Below are 14,794 nucleotides of genomic sequence, written 5' to 3'. Positions count from 1 at the left end.
CTGAGCTGGGAAAATTTACCAGATTAACCAGATTACTAGTGCTGGAGTCTCAACCTACTAACCAAAGGCTTCTGAGCGACATGAAGGGGACACCCACCAGAGGGGTTTAGGGGAGATGCCCCATCCCCTGACATCCAGCTGTTGGGAATGGGGAGGGGGGTGGGATTCCTACCAGGAGGTCTGGAGCCTGCTAGGGGCCCCATCTCCTGTATCAGGCTCTGGCTAGTAGGTGTGTGATGAATGTGAAGACCCTGCCCCTGCTGTCTACTGGGAAGTGCGAGAAGTTCTCTCTTTCTCGCCTCACTCTGAGGCCTGCAGGCTGCTCTGAGCAGGGTGGAGGAGGGACCTGCTGATTGTGAGCCTCCCAGAGCTTCCATCTGCTAGGTCCCTCTCCCCTGTGAATAGTGGGGTTGTGAGTGAGGCAGCAGGTCCTGAGTGTTGGACTCTTGCTCTTTCAGGGGCCGGTGACCTTCGAGGAGGTGGCTGTGTACTTCACCAGGGAAGAGTGGGCTCTGCTGGACCCCACTCAGAGAGCCCTCTACAGGGATGTCATGCAGGAGAACTATGAGACTGTGACCTCGCTGGGTAAGGGTTCCTGTCCCCTCGGTTCTTGGAAGGGGAAATGAAGAGTTAAGGTTCACGCCACCCCCACAAAGCACCCTCCTCTCTTTTTCAGCATCACCCCAACGTGCCAGTGACACACACACACTACCAGAGACCCTCCCCTGCTACAGAATGCTAACAACTTCTCTTTGCTAAGGCAAAACTTGGGGTTAGGTCCAGCATAACAAACAGAAGCTTCCAACCCCTGGCTGGCACTCAAACACTGAGCCTACGCCACACACACCAGCTCAGACTGGCCAAGTGAGATCACCCCTTTACCAGCATAAGCACTAATGTGCTGTGAAAGTGGGAGGGCTTCTCCTGCCACATAGCTACCGCCGCTCGTTGGGGGTGGTTTAATTATACACGAGAGATCTTACAGTGGCGCAGCTGCCTGTAGACATGGCCTTAGTTTGGCTGATTTCACTCCTCAGGGTGCAGCTCTGCACCGGGATGCTTGTGCAATAAAACAAGACTAAGTTTGTTATCAAAGAACGGTTATTTAGGTAACACTAAGGAGACAGAATTGGGATAGAAATAGTTACTAACAAACCCAAGTTAAAATACGCTTCTGACTCTAAAACCTAACTTAACTAGCTAGGTTAAGGAAGGATAGCATTGGTCTGCTAAACCCAGTGTTGTGAGTTCAGGCCTTGAGGAGGTCATTTAGGGATCTGTGGGGCAAAAATCTGTCTGGGGATTGGTCTTGCTTTGAGCAGGGGGTTGGACTCGGTGACCTCCTGAGGTCCCTTCCAACCCTGAGATTCTATGAAACATGCAGTGTTTGTAGACCATGATTATTAACTAACTAGGTTTTTTTTGTTCAAAGTTGTTTGCTCCCCACGCTCCTCCTTCCAGCGTGGATGGCCAGTGCTTAGCCAGGATCCAACGCAGCAAAACCCGGAGCACTTGGTTCCTGTGTCTCCTGCTCAATTGTCTTTTTACCCACGTTAACTCCCCCCGAAATGTCTCTGTTTCAAGAGCCAGTATTGCTTCCTCCTGTTCTTCCCTTTCTGTGCGCTCCCCATCTCCCTAGTCGTTCGCATGTGAATGGCTTTTCCATTGTTTTGATTCCACCCTGGTTAATTTACATCATTGTTAGGGGCTGGCTTTCACTTCGCCCTCCCCTGCTTCTTGGCACGCAGACAGAAAGCAGAAGATCAGCAGTCTGAAATGCAGGCAATGCGATGTGTATTGGCATTAATCAAGCCTATCCATAGCGCTACACACCGGCAGAGCCTTTTTCCCAGTGTCCCAGGTTGGGAGAGGAGTTGAGGCAGGACTGTCCTTCGAGTGTACACTCGTATATTACACTCCCACTCGGCCCAGCAACACTTTTTAGTTCTATCTCTTATCTCCCCATCTGCTTGTGGGCAGATGTAACGCCCGGTGTCTTTGTTCACACATTAATAAGAATACAAAAATATCAAAAGTCAAATGAGCCAAACAAGACCCATACTTCTATCTCCAGCAAATATACAGGCCTGAATATTACATTATCATCACTGACATGCCTAGCGATCATCACTGACTTTGTTCTGCTGGTTGGGTCATTAGCTTCCCCGGCTCGGGCCAGGTACTGGCGGGGAGTGTGACGGGAATGCTGTTGCAGACAGGTAGCCAGCTGCCTCTGCTCCTGTCCAAGAGGCAACTTGTTTCTCCATTTGTCTGGTCACAAACTCGAAAGCATCGTAGAGGTGAGTATCCGTAATTCCTCATGTGGTGTTCAGACAGACATTTCACAATGACCAGCATGTTGCAGGCTTTCAGCTAAGACCTTGCTCGATTGAGCACTTTTTTTGGCACAGTAATATTGCATACAATCAGATGCTACCCTTGCTTTGGGGTTCAGACCCCCCTGTTTTCCCCCTGGGGTTGTCACAGTGCCACGGTGAGTGACGGGCTAGCTCCATCTGTCCCCTTCCTCATCTCTTTGAGTTCCTCTCCTCTGAGGTCAGTTCTCGCGCCTTTCTGTCTCCTGGAGTGGAATTCAGCAATTCTTCTTCTCCTAAACCAGGCCCTGGGCTACAGTACCCTCTGTGCTTACCCAGCGGGTCAGGCTGAGTGCGGACACCTTTAGTACTTCCCTTCGGGAGTCTGAGATCAGTGACGAAAAAGTCTTCTTCAGGCCAAAGGAGTGTTTCTTCTGCAGTGAGGGAAAAAAAGATTTGAAAATGGTCTTCATGCCTGCCTGTCTGACCATCCCTGATGGACATCGAGGCAGGTCTAACTTCTTCAGACATCCCATCAGTGTCATTTCTTTGTCTCTTTCCCGCAAACAGTTACCTGAACTGGCTATCCCACCTGTGACGGGATCCCCGGGGTGCAGCGTGGGACCGCAGTGCCCCCTTAACTCTCCAACCTGGGCTGTCTCTCGCAATGCTTTGCTAGTGACAAGCCGCAAACCCCTCCAGGCCCTGTTATCACTCAGCACAACAGCACGTGGCGCCCCAAACCCAGCTAGATTGCGTGAATGCTCCCAGAGCCACTCACGAATCACACAGTGAAAGGCACCAGAGCCAGATCCTCCCAGCATTGCACCTCAGGAATATACCGTCCGGTACTGCTCAAGACGAGCAGTGCAAATTTATTAATTGATTCACCACTTCCTAACTGTCAGGGTGGCTAAGCACTGGAATAAATTGCCTAACGAGGTTGTGGAATCTCCATCGTTGGAGATTTTTAAGATCAGGTTAGACACACACCTGCCAGGGATGGTCTAGATCAGTGGTTCTCAAACTTTTGTACTGGTGATCCCTTTCGCAAAGCAAGCCTCTGAGTGCAACTCTCCTCCCCAGGCTTATATATTTAACACCATTATAAATGCTGGAGGCAAAGAGGGGTTTGGGGCGGAGGCTGAGAGCTCATGACCTTCCATGTAATAATTTTGCAAACCCCTGAGGGGTCCCAACCCCCAGTTTGAGAACCTCTGGTCTAGATAATACTTAGTTCTGCCATGAGTGCAGGGGGCTGGACTAGATGACCTCTCGAGGGCCCTTCCAGTTCTATGTTTCTCTGCGCTTTCCTGACATCTAATAACCCTGAGATCCTGCATTCAGTGACATCTCTGCTCCTTCCTATTCCTTACTACTCTGAACCCCACCAGCCCATGTGTGACACCTTCTCGGGGTGTCCAGAACTGTAGGTCATTGTCTTCTCCTCCTGCCACAGTGAGAGAGATGTGCTGGAGTAATCTGTGTATCCGCTCCCAGTCTTCAGCCCCCACAAAGAAACTCCTCAGGGTTCTGCCAGCTCTCACTTTGCCTTGCAGGTTGACCCTTTCCTCCAACTCCCCTGAAGCACCCCCTGTACTGTCCAGCCCCTGTCACTGGACGCTCACAGAAATTACCAGGTTTGGTGCCCCCAAAGGGGCAGCGTACCTGCAGCTTGGGAGGTTACAACTCTGGAGCAGGTCCTTTCTAACAACGCAGCACTGTAATCTCTTCATGGGGAGAACAGAAACAAGTTTGTTGACAAAAAACAGACTCAGAGATTCAAATGGGCAGATTCAAATGTGCAGTGAGCAAGGGTAATAAGAACTGAATTAGTTACAAATCAAACAAAAGTCTGCAGTAAAACCTCAGAGTTATGAACACCAGAATTCCGAACTGACCGGTCAAGCACACGCCTCATTTGGAGCTGGATGTACGCAATCAAGCAGCAGCACAGACAAAAGACAAAACAAAAAGCAAATACACTACTGTGCTGTGTTAAACATAAACTTACTGAAAAAATAAAAGGAAAGTTTAAAAAAAGATATGAGAAGGTAAGGAAACTGTTTCTGTGCTTGTTTCATTTAAATTAAGATGGTTAAAAGCAGCATTTTTCTTCTGCATAGTAAAGTTTCGAAGCTGTATTCGGTCAGTGTTCGGTTGTAAACGTTTGAAAGGACAACCAGAATGTTTTTGTTCAGAGTTACAAACATTTCAGAGTTACGAACAATCTCCGTTCCCGCGGGGTTTGAAATTTGGAGGTTCTCCTGTATTGTGCTTTCTAGAGACCAAGACTTAAACTTATCAAGATACAGTCCTTGTCCACTGCTTTATCTTGGCCTCAAAGCCTTTCTGCAGAGCTTGCTGGTTTCCGGTCAAACCAGGATCCAGAACATTCACAGACCATCCACTTCTACTAAGGGTGTTCTTTGGTGAAATGGATAACAAAGGGCTTTCTTATTCCTGCCTCTTAGGCCTGGTCTATACTAAGAAGGGGGGTCGAACTAGGGTACGCAAATTCAGCTACGTGAATAGCGTAGCTGAATTCGAAGTACCCTAGTTTGAACTACTCACCCGTCCAGACGCCGCGGGATCGAAGTACGCGGCTCCAAGGTCGACTCCGCCACCGCCGTTTGCAGTGGTGGAGTACCGGAGTCGACCGGAGCGCGCGGGGAGTTCGAACTATCGCGTCTAGATTAGACGCGATAGTTCGAACTCCGAGAAGTCGAACTCTCCGCGTCGACCCGTGTGGTAAGTGTAGACTAGCCCTTATAGTCCAGTAAACCTCCGAAATGTATCCTTTTGAAGAGGACTATTCCACATCTCTTCTTCTCCGGTGTGCTGGTGCCATGCTGCCTTCACATCCCCATGTTAACTTGTTTCTCCTCTTTACTTAACTTGCACACGTAGGTCCTATTGTATTTAGCTTGCAATGCTGAACTTAAGCCATGTCTACACTTACAAGCTTCCAGTGGCACAGCTGTACTTAGGGTGACCAGATGTCCCGCTTTTTATAGGGACAGTCCCAATTTTTGTGTCTTTTTCTTATATAGGCTCCTATTATCCCCCCCCCATCCCGATTTTTCACATTTACTGTCTGGTCACCCTAGCTGTACTGCTGCGAGAACGCCCGTGTAGCTGTGTTATGCCAACAGGAGAGAGCTTTCCCGTCAATGTACTAAAACCAGCTCAACAAGCGGCAGTGGCTGTGTCAGCAGGAGAGCATCTCCTGCCAACAAAACTTACGTTGCTCAGGATGTGTGGGTTTTTTTCACATCCCTGAGCTACCAAAGTTTTGTGACATAAGTGCTAGAGTAGACGTAGCCTTATGTAGGACAGAGAGACCTTCCCTCCTGTGTGGAAGAAACCTGTTTCTCCCTTTGTTTGGTTAGACATTAAAGCAGAGGTCCCCAAATTGTAGGGCTCAGAGGAACGTTCGGGGGTGGGGGGCGGTGGCCCGGGCCAATCCCCATGGCGGGCAGGGAACGAGTGCCATCCAGCCCCACCCCTGGCCCTGCACCTGGGCAGCTGTCCATGGTTCTGTTCCTGGCCTGAGGCCAGTGCTGGGAGTGGAGGAGGAGCAGAGTCACACCCGGCCATGAGCCTGGCTGCCAGCCCCATGGCTCTGCTCCCAGCCTGGCCATGGCTCCAGCCTTGGCCCCAGACCCATCCCAAGCCTTGGCCCCCGATCCACATCCCCACCCACCTGCTCCCAGCCCAGGGTGTGGGGGCAGATGGGAAAGGGGGGGCGACCCTCAAAAGTTTGGGGATGACTGCTTTGAAGCATAATCTCACTAGGTATACATTATTCCTCATATAGCATCAGTGCACACATTTCACAATTATCTGAATCATAGGCCTGGAAGGGACCTCGAGAGGTCATCTAGTCCAGTTCCCTGCACTCATGGCAGGACTAAGTATTATCTAACCCATCCCTGACAGGTGTTTGTCTAACTTGCTCTTAAAAATCTCCAGTGATGGAGATTCCACAACCTCCTTAGGCAATTTATTCCAGTGCTTCATTCACAGTTTGGACATTAGGAAAAACTTCCTACCTAAACCTCCCTTGCTGCAGTTTAAGCCCATTGCTTCTTGTCCTGTCCTCAATGGTTAAGAACAAATTTTCTTCCTCCTCCTTGGAACAACTTTTTATATACTTGAAAAACGTTATCATGTCCCCTCTTGATCTTCTTTTTTCCAGACTAAACAAACCCAGTATTTTCAATCTTTCCCTCATCGGTCATGTTTTCTAGACCTTTCATCGTTTTTGTTGCTCTCTGCCAGCTTTCATTTAATGCCTTACAAGAAACTTTTTGAATAAATTCTATTAATCCAGAGTAGGTTTGTCAGACCAACTGGGGCTCCGTGTCACAGCTTGCTCGCCCAGCCATCTTCCCTGTGTCTCTGTCAGTGAGCTCCCCTCTGAGTCTCCCCTTTCCGGGACATGGAGTTACCTTCTCTGTGTTTTCGGGATCCTTTCATGATGAGTGGCTGGCTGTGTGTTCCCAGCAGAGATGGGGATAGGTAAACCCCTCCTAAGCACAGTGTCCCCCATCTTTGAGCTTTTGAGGAGCTGCGTTACAATGGGCTGTTAAAATAAAACATTTTTTTTTCTGAATGAATGACATTAATTCACCTGATCTCGCTTCTTTTCCTTCCCCTGAGCAGGGTTTCCTGTGTTCAAATCCGATGTGATCTCCCAGGTGAAACAAATGGAAGAGCCAGGGGCCCCAGTTCTCCAGGGCTTAGAGGAAAGAGAGATTCTGATGGCCACCTGTTCAGGTGAGGAATAATTAAATCCACTCAAAAGCTGTCAGCACCTGAAGGAAAGAGCTGGGGTTCCCTACAAAGGCCTTGTCAATGCTCCAAGTTCAGGATTGTCCCCAGCAGATGTCAGATCCTCAGGGCAGCTATTGCTCATGGCTTCCTACCCATCCTGACTCTCACCTGGCAGTAGCTCCCTCCCTGGTCTCCCCTCCCCTGAATGTTTGGATGGGATGGAGGCAGACTTCATCCCCTTCTCTTTCTCCTACGGGGAAGAGTTTGGGGAAATTCAGTTCCTGATTTTTTTTTCTGTCTCTCCATCTTATTTTGCTTAGCTCTCTCCTTTTCCATCCCTGTTTCTGTGCCCTGGTCTACACAATAGAGTTAGGTTGGTGTAAGCTGCCTCATGTCAACCTAACTCTGAACGTGTCTGTGCTAAAATGCATCTCTCACCCCACTGCACTGACTTAAATGACTTAAATAATCCCAGCTATACATATAAAATGATGGCATCTAAATTAGCTGTTACCACTCAAGAGAGATCTTGGAGTCACTGTGGATAGTTCTCTGAAAACATCCTCTCAATGTGCAGCGGTGTAAAAAAGCGAACAGAATGTTCGGCATCATTAAGAATGGGATAGATAATAAGACAGAAAATATCCTATTGCCTCTATACAAATCCATGGTATGACCACATCTTGAATACTGCGAGCAGATGTAGTTGCTCCATCTCAAAAAAGATACATTGGAATTGGAAAAGGTACAGAAAAGGACAACAAAAATGAGGGGTATGGAACGGCTTTCGTATGAGGAGAGAGAAAAAAGACTGGAACTTTTCATCTTGGAAAAGAGACGACTAAGGGAGGATATGAGAGAAGCCTATAAAATCATGACTGGTGTGGAGAAAGTAGATAAGAAATGTTGTTTACTCCTTCTCATAACACAAGAACTAGGGGTCACCAAATGAAATTAATGGGCAGCAGGTTTAAAACAAACAAAAGGAAGTATTTCTTCACACAACACACAGTCAACCTGGGGAATTCTTTGCCAGAGCATGTTGAGGAGGCCAAGACTATAACAGGGTTCAAAAAAGAACTAGATAAACTAGTTCCATCAATGGCTATTAGCCAGGGTGGGCAGGGAAGGTGTCTCTAGCCTCTGTTTGCCAAAAGCTGGGAATGGGCGACAGGGGATGGATCATTTGATGATCACCTGTTCAGTTCATTCCTTCTGGGGCACCTGGCATTGACCACTGTCAGAAGACAGGATACTGGGCTAGATGGACCTTTGGTCTAACCCAGTATGGCCGTTCTTATGTTCTAATAATTCCCCCTTCACGAGAGGCATGGTGCTTAAGTCGATGTAATTATGTAGACACTGCATTGCTTGCATCGACTGTTGCTGCCTTTCAGAAGCCGTTCCACAATGCCCCACGCTGGCTGTTAAGTCAGTGCAAGCGCTCCTGGTGAGGACGCGCACTGCCGACGCAAGAAGTGTAGCCTGGACGTGCAAAAGCAATTTAATTACTGCTGTGGGTGTACGTCGACAGAACTTAGGTTGACTTAATTTTGTAGACTCATCTTGAGGTTTCTTTCTCTATCCCAGCAGGTGATGGGATGCTGAGTGAGAATATGCAGCAGAATCCTCAGAAGGAAGATGCTCAGCAAGTGGAATCACATGGGGGATTATCACAAGGATCCCAAGGGAATGTGTCCAGGCATCATGTGCAGGGAAAAGCCTGTGAGAGTCGGCATAGGCCAGAGAGACAGCAGGAAAGCCTACCAGGGGAGAAAGTGGGTAAATCCCCTAATTGTCGGGAAACTCACAACAATTTCAAGGAAACCACAACCCAGCAGAGAATCCCAATGGGAGAGAGACCCTATAAATGCACTGAGTGCGGGAAGACCTTCAGTTTGAGTTCAAACCTTATTAAACATCAGAGGATCCATACAGGAGAGCGCCCCTATGAATGCGGAGAGTGTGGGAAAACCTTCACTCACAGCTCACACCTAACTAGACATCAGAGAATGCACACCGGAGAAAGACCCTATGAATGCTGTGAGTGCGGGAAAACCTTCCGGTACCGCTCAGACCTTATCACGCATCAGAGAATCCACACGGGGGAGAGGCCATATGAGTGCTGTGAGTGTGGGAAAAACTTCAGTCAGAGCTCGAACCTTATTAAACATCAGAGGATCCACACTGGAGAGAGACCTTATGAGTGCTGTGAGTGCAGGAAGACCTTCACACGGAGATCAAACCTTAATGCACATCAGAGAATCCACAAAGATGCAAGACCCTATGAATGTTTTATATGGGAAAACCTCCACACTGAGCTCACACCTTATTACACATGAGAGAAACACCTTAAAAACCTTTTCAAAGCCTGACAAAAGTTGTTGGGTTTTTTGGTTGGTTTTTGCATTAATGCTTTTGTTAATTCCCACCTACCGTATTTATCGATTGTATAACACAGGCAGCATAATACGACTTTTTTATTTTTTTTAAGAAATTTCAAAAAAAAAAAATTTCAAATAAAATTTTTGAAGCTCGGGGGGGGGGGAGATCGGGCTGCTCGGGGAGGGGGGAGGGGGGACTGGGGGCGGGGGGGCCGGCGGGCCGGGGGGGCCGGGGGGCGGGGGGGCGGGGGGCCGCGGAGGAGGAGGGGGAGGGGGGGGGGCGCTGGGGCGCGGGGGGGGGCAGGGGGGGGGGCCAGGGTGAGGAGAAACAATGGGTGAGGGAACGGGAACAAACAAAAAACCTCCCCCCCCCCCCCCCCGCCCCCGCCCAGCCGCCGCCCCCGCCCAGCACCCCTCCTCCCTCCCTCCTTCTCCCCTCTCCTCTCCCCCAAAAAAAAAAAAAAAAAAAAAAAAAAGGGGGGCGGGGGCGAGGCGTGCGCCCGGCGCGTTGGAGCTTTTTTTTTTTCCGCGCCGCCCCCATATTTCATCTTTGTCCACGCCAGAAGCTGGCGCCGCCCGCCGCAGCAGCTGGGAAGGGGCTGGAAGCCTTCAGTGGGCTGGGGCCATGCTGGGCCCAGGCTGAGCAGCGCAGAGCAGGGCGCCAGGCAGCCATGGCGCGGGGGGAGGAAGCCGGGGAGGAGGGGGCGGGGCAGGGGGGGGGCGGAGGGAGGGGGGGGGGCAGGGGGCAGGGCGGGCCGGGGCTGGAGGGGGGGGGGGGGGAGGAGTGGGGGGGGGGCGGGCTGGGGCGGGGGGTAGAGGGGGGGGCTCGCGGCCTATATCCGTTGAAATAATGATCTTTAAGGATATTGGCAGAATTATCTTGACTGTGGTCTCTCACCTCCCCAGGTGAGTTGTCCACTTTTGTGTTTTGCTGCTCGCCCTTCCTTGGGGTGAACACTGTGGTCCTCTCTTATCAGCTCCTATGAGTCATGGGAGAGCGTGTCTGTCCTGCCAGGAATGTCCATCAGCCAAGGTGAGGGAGATAAGGATGACCTTGATTAGCTACATTGAAGCACAATCTATGTGGGCCTCATCTCCACTAGGTTTTCCCCTTCCAGTTAGCTAGCTCCTGTTAGCTATCCCAATGGAAAAAGACAGCTACTCTTCCAGGAGTGGGTGTGGTTAGCTAGCCTATTTCCTCATGAGCTGACCTCATCTTTTACGGCTTTTCATAGTCTAAAAAAGCCGAGAGCATCACATTTACATTGTTCCTCCCATTGCAAAGCAGTTGTGAAAGTCATCAAGTTCCACTTTGAGGATAAATAGTCTCATTCCCTTTTGTTCTCACATTGCCCTAGGATGTGCTGAAGAGTGGTTATATATATTTTACCATTTTTCTCATTTAAAATGTATTTCAATATAATAAAAAGCAGGAGCACAGGTGGGGAAAAAAGTGTCTCTTCTGCCATTGTGACTCCCGAAGAAGATGGGGAGAGTCAGAGGGATCCCCTCCTTCCCCATCACCGCAGCAGCATTACTCTCTGCACGGCTAAGATAGAAGGTCTCGTCTTCACATTCTACCCCTCCACATCCTAGAGGGTCATGTGATGCGGCGGCCTCAGTTTTCTGTGCTTCAGAATGGTGCTTTGATTTCTTTGATCCTAAATCAGACTCATTAGGGCTGGAGATGAAAGTGTCACAGGGCTGGAAGGGGAATTCAGTGGATCCCAAACACTGCGATCATACTGAGTTTCAGTCCCAGTTTTCATCTATTGGCAAAGCCACTTTTGGTCTTTTTCCTACTGAGTTGGGATTGTTCACAGATGGGAAAGTTGGCTGGTTTTGCGCCCCTACCCCCTGTTTCTGATGATGTTAAAGCTTTTGTAAATAACACAACTCACTAATGACACAGTGGTGAATGAAGGAGGTTTGAATGACTCCGTGAATATGATGGGAGAATCAGTGGTCCTGCCTCTGAGTTATCAGATGTAACCTGCTGTGGAATTTCATGTTACATGACCCTGAATGTGTCTCATGACCTCTCTGTGAGGTGGGTTTTTTCTCTCATGCCTGGCGTCCTTTTGGTCACACAACTGGATATTAGTTTAGTTTGACAGGACATAGCTCAGATTTATTGGGGACTTTGAAAGAAATGACCATTTGCTAAAATAGCCATTTCTTAGTATATTTTTGCTTTCCTCCCACCTCTCCATTATGACACAGAGGAAATTCAAGTGCGGTTCAGTCAACAGGAGAGAATACTCCGAGCTATTTGGCATGCTAACAGAGCAATAGGAGTGTTTTTAAGTCTCCAGTCTGAAATGGTGAGCAACAGCAGACCCCAAACTGTGCAACTAACTGAAGTAACTGCCTGCGATCACTGTGCCATTCAGTTCTTTAGGTCAATATTATCTCGGATGATCCAGGGAGACAATTTAATAGTATGTGACTTTCAACTGGGCAAAAATGCCCATGTATTTTTTTTCCCCTCAAAGCATGTGTGACCCAGGCCCGACAGGAGGTTACTCCTGAAGATATCTCCTGTGATTTGGGAAGTACTGTCCCTAACTATGCAGATGTGGAGAAATAGACGTGGTGTTTTTGTTGAACTCGCCCCTTGTATGTGCTATAAATGTGTATAAAATGAATTAAGTGTTGAATGTGATGTAGGTGCAGGAAAAACAACTGTTTTCAAATAGAAATCCCACCTCTACTATCTTACAGAAATTACTATCCCACCTCTACTATCTTACAGATCCAGGTTTGTATCCAGTCCCTAATTTAGACCTGTGCCACCAGATTAAAGAAAGAAATTGAGCATGCTGGGGAGAAGCCATTCCTCACTAACACTCTTGAGATTTGGGGTGTAAATTAATCTTGACCAAAACCAAGGATTTGGCAAGAGCTCAGGTAGAAATAGCAGGCAGCCAGTTGTTGGCTTGCACCACAAAGTAAGCAAGCCATGGTGAACAGTGCACAAGTCAAATTGTTTTGGAACACCATTTCCTAGTTCAGGGTCATTGATTAGTCCCGAAGGATGCCAGTGTTAGATCATGAACAATTGTCCTTTTCCATTTGGATCCAATGATTCATGAGGTAACAAGAGAAACAGCTGATGTCTTCAGAGGACATTCTTTCCTCAAGGAACCAAAGGATTCTTTCCTTTTGTGCAAGTGATGGCTACAGTGAGGGAATGAATGTGTCCGATTCTGAGTTGAGACTTCAGGATACACAAATGTCTCATAATTTTGTTCTTGTGTCTCAAGCATTGGTATCACTTCTCTTCCACCTTCTGCTACTTTGAAAGATTAGAAAGTGTGGAAATAGCATACAGGTGTTGTTCGTTCGTGATGCAAATCTTGCTACATAGTGCGAGGCTCTTTTCTCCAAAACTTATGACAGAAGACTCAAAGTTAAATGAACTTGTAGATGTGGAAGAACCTATGTTGGACTAAATAATAACTTGACACAAAAGTTCACTTGGTGGAAGTGGGAATTAAAAGAAAACTGATGTATAAGATTTGTAAGCAGCGAAAATGAAATTAAACACAAAGATGGTGGTTAAAGAGTAAGAGACTAATTATGTGATCATTGGAAAACTGAGAGTTGTATATATATTTTTTGTTTTGTTAGTAATAAAGGAAATGATGGATAATCCTGAAAAGTTTATTGTGATGTAATTTACCCCCTTCAGACTAAAGAGTTCTGAAGTAAAAACTCACTCCAAGTATTGGGGTGGTGGAATATGTAAGAAAAATACCACGTATGAGAATACAGACCCAGTAGAGATGTCAATTTCTGTTTTGAATGGAATTTATTTTGATACACATCAAAGCGAATTTCTGTTAACTTGTCTTTAAGTAGTTTTTTCTCTTATGGAACCTTTTACCCAGTTAGACTGTAAGAGTCACCGAGTGCCCCTCTTCTCTTATTTGCAAAGGATGTGACATCAGTCATGAGATGAACACATTTATTTGTAAGAGTAGTGTTGCAGTGAGTAGTTTTTCTGCTAAAACCTTTGCAACTAGTTATTTTAACAGGTGATAAGCCCCCTTTTCCTTCTGAGGCCAGCTCTTTGAATATTAACCCTGAGACCAGACTATGGAAACATCCTCAAAACTTGTTTTTCTTTCACATTTGATACCTTTGGGGTTCACACATTCCCACAAAATTTGGTTTGTAACAACCAAGCATTTTCCTTGTAATATCTATTAAGGGAGACTTTTCCTAGTTGACATTAGCCCAAAGTCTGTCTCATGCCAACTGGGTCAGGCCATGTTGGCTGTAGCCAAGGCATATTTCATCCCCGATTTTCAGCCAGCTCCTTGGATTCGAGTTTTAGCATTTATAAGAGTTGATTATCTGCTGTATTAATCTGATGATTTGGCTCAATTGATGACTTGAGTCCAATGCAGTAGCATTAGCTCTTTCATTTTTGTGATTTGATCTTAACTATATTGTTTAATACAGTTTAGTATTTTTATAGTAATATATAATAGCCTTAGTGCCAAGTGTTCTCGGTTTTATTTGTTGTTCATCCGCCCTATATATTCCTCCTTGAGTGTCGGCTTTGGTTAATAGTCATCAATTCCCTCCTTTGAATTTGCATAGGGATATGATCATGACAGGCCAGGGACCAGCTTATGGCAGTCCCCCGTGTCTGAACTGGACACTAAGAGATACTGGAATCTGTCTTGTGAGATACTTTTGATAAAATAGGTATTAGAATGCTAAGAAAGTGTGTAATGTTTAGACTCTGTTGAATGCCAAGCGTTAATCTCAGTTGTTCTATCTGTGTTCCATGTTGTAATGTGTTGAGTGTGTGTCGTGTGAGCCACTGTGGCTGTACAAATTGCCATACAGGAGAGGGATATTAATTAGTGTGAAGGGCTGCTCTTCTACAGAAATTGTTCCCCCTTCCCCAGCCCCCCTGTGGCCAAACGGGCTGTGGTTGGATCTTACAACTGGAAACTCTACAGCTGGATCGAGAAGCCATCAACGAAAGGACGAAAGACTTCTTGTTCCACCCTCATCCCCATGAAGATGATTTCTGCGCATGGACTCATCCCATCAGCTGAGTTTAAAGCTCAGAACACATGGCAAGAGGGGGATAACTACCCCCAAACAAAAGGAACTATGGATCTCGATGGTGCTTGGGAGGCGGGGGACAAGGTGTTTCTAGACATAAGTAAGAGATCCCCAGTTGCTTAGTCTGGGTTAGTCCTAAAGGAGAAATATGGCAGAAACTGAAGACTGTGTAACTCATTCGTGCATCTGTTTGCTTGCTTTAACCTTGTAAGTAACTCTCTGACTTCT

General features: G+C 47.3%; 1 protein-coding gene across 1 annotated transcript; it reads left to right on the top strand.

Annotated features, from left to right (window-relative positions):
- The first annotated feature begins 531 nt into the window (after window positions 1–531).
- Window positions 532–14,794, top strand: LOC120381450 (zinc finger protein 418-like). The gene is made up of 4 exons (XM_039499652.1): window positions 532–585; window positions 6,984–7,097; window positions 8,685–9,527; window positions 10,327–14,794. Exons 1-3 carry the CDS (start codon window positions 552–554, stop codon window positions 9,434–9,436), a joined length of 900 nt encoding a protein of 299 aa, XP_039355586.1. The 5' UTR covers window positions 532–551; the 3' UTR covers window positions 9,437–9,527; window positions 10,327–14,794.

Source organism: Mauremys reevesii, linkage group 14 (assembly GCF_016161935.1).
Source record: "Mauremys reevesii isolate NIE-2019 linkage group 14, ASM1616193v1, whole genome shotgun sequence".
Classification (NCBI taxonomy): domain Eukaryota; kingdom Metazoa; phylum Chordata; order Testudines; family Geoemydidae; genus Mauremys; species Mauremys reevesii.
The sequence above is the reverse complement of the archived record's forward strand: the minus strand, read 5'-3'. Positions and strand labels throughout refer to the sequence as shown.

Bases quoted from the DNA above. Each gene is read 5' to 3' on its own strand.
- LOC120381450 (XM_039499652.1), top strand. From the start codon at position 552: ATGCAGGAGAACTATGAGACTGTGACCTCGCTGG. The intron at 586-6,983 runs GTAAGGGTTCCT...TCCCCTGAGCAG, and splicing joins TGAGACTGTGACCTCGCTGG to GGTTTCCTGTGTTCAAATCC. The intron at 7,098-8,684 runs GTGAGGAATAAT...TCTCTATCCCAG, and splicing joins TCTGATGGCCACCTGTTCAG to CAGGTGATGGGATGCTGAGT.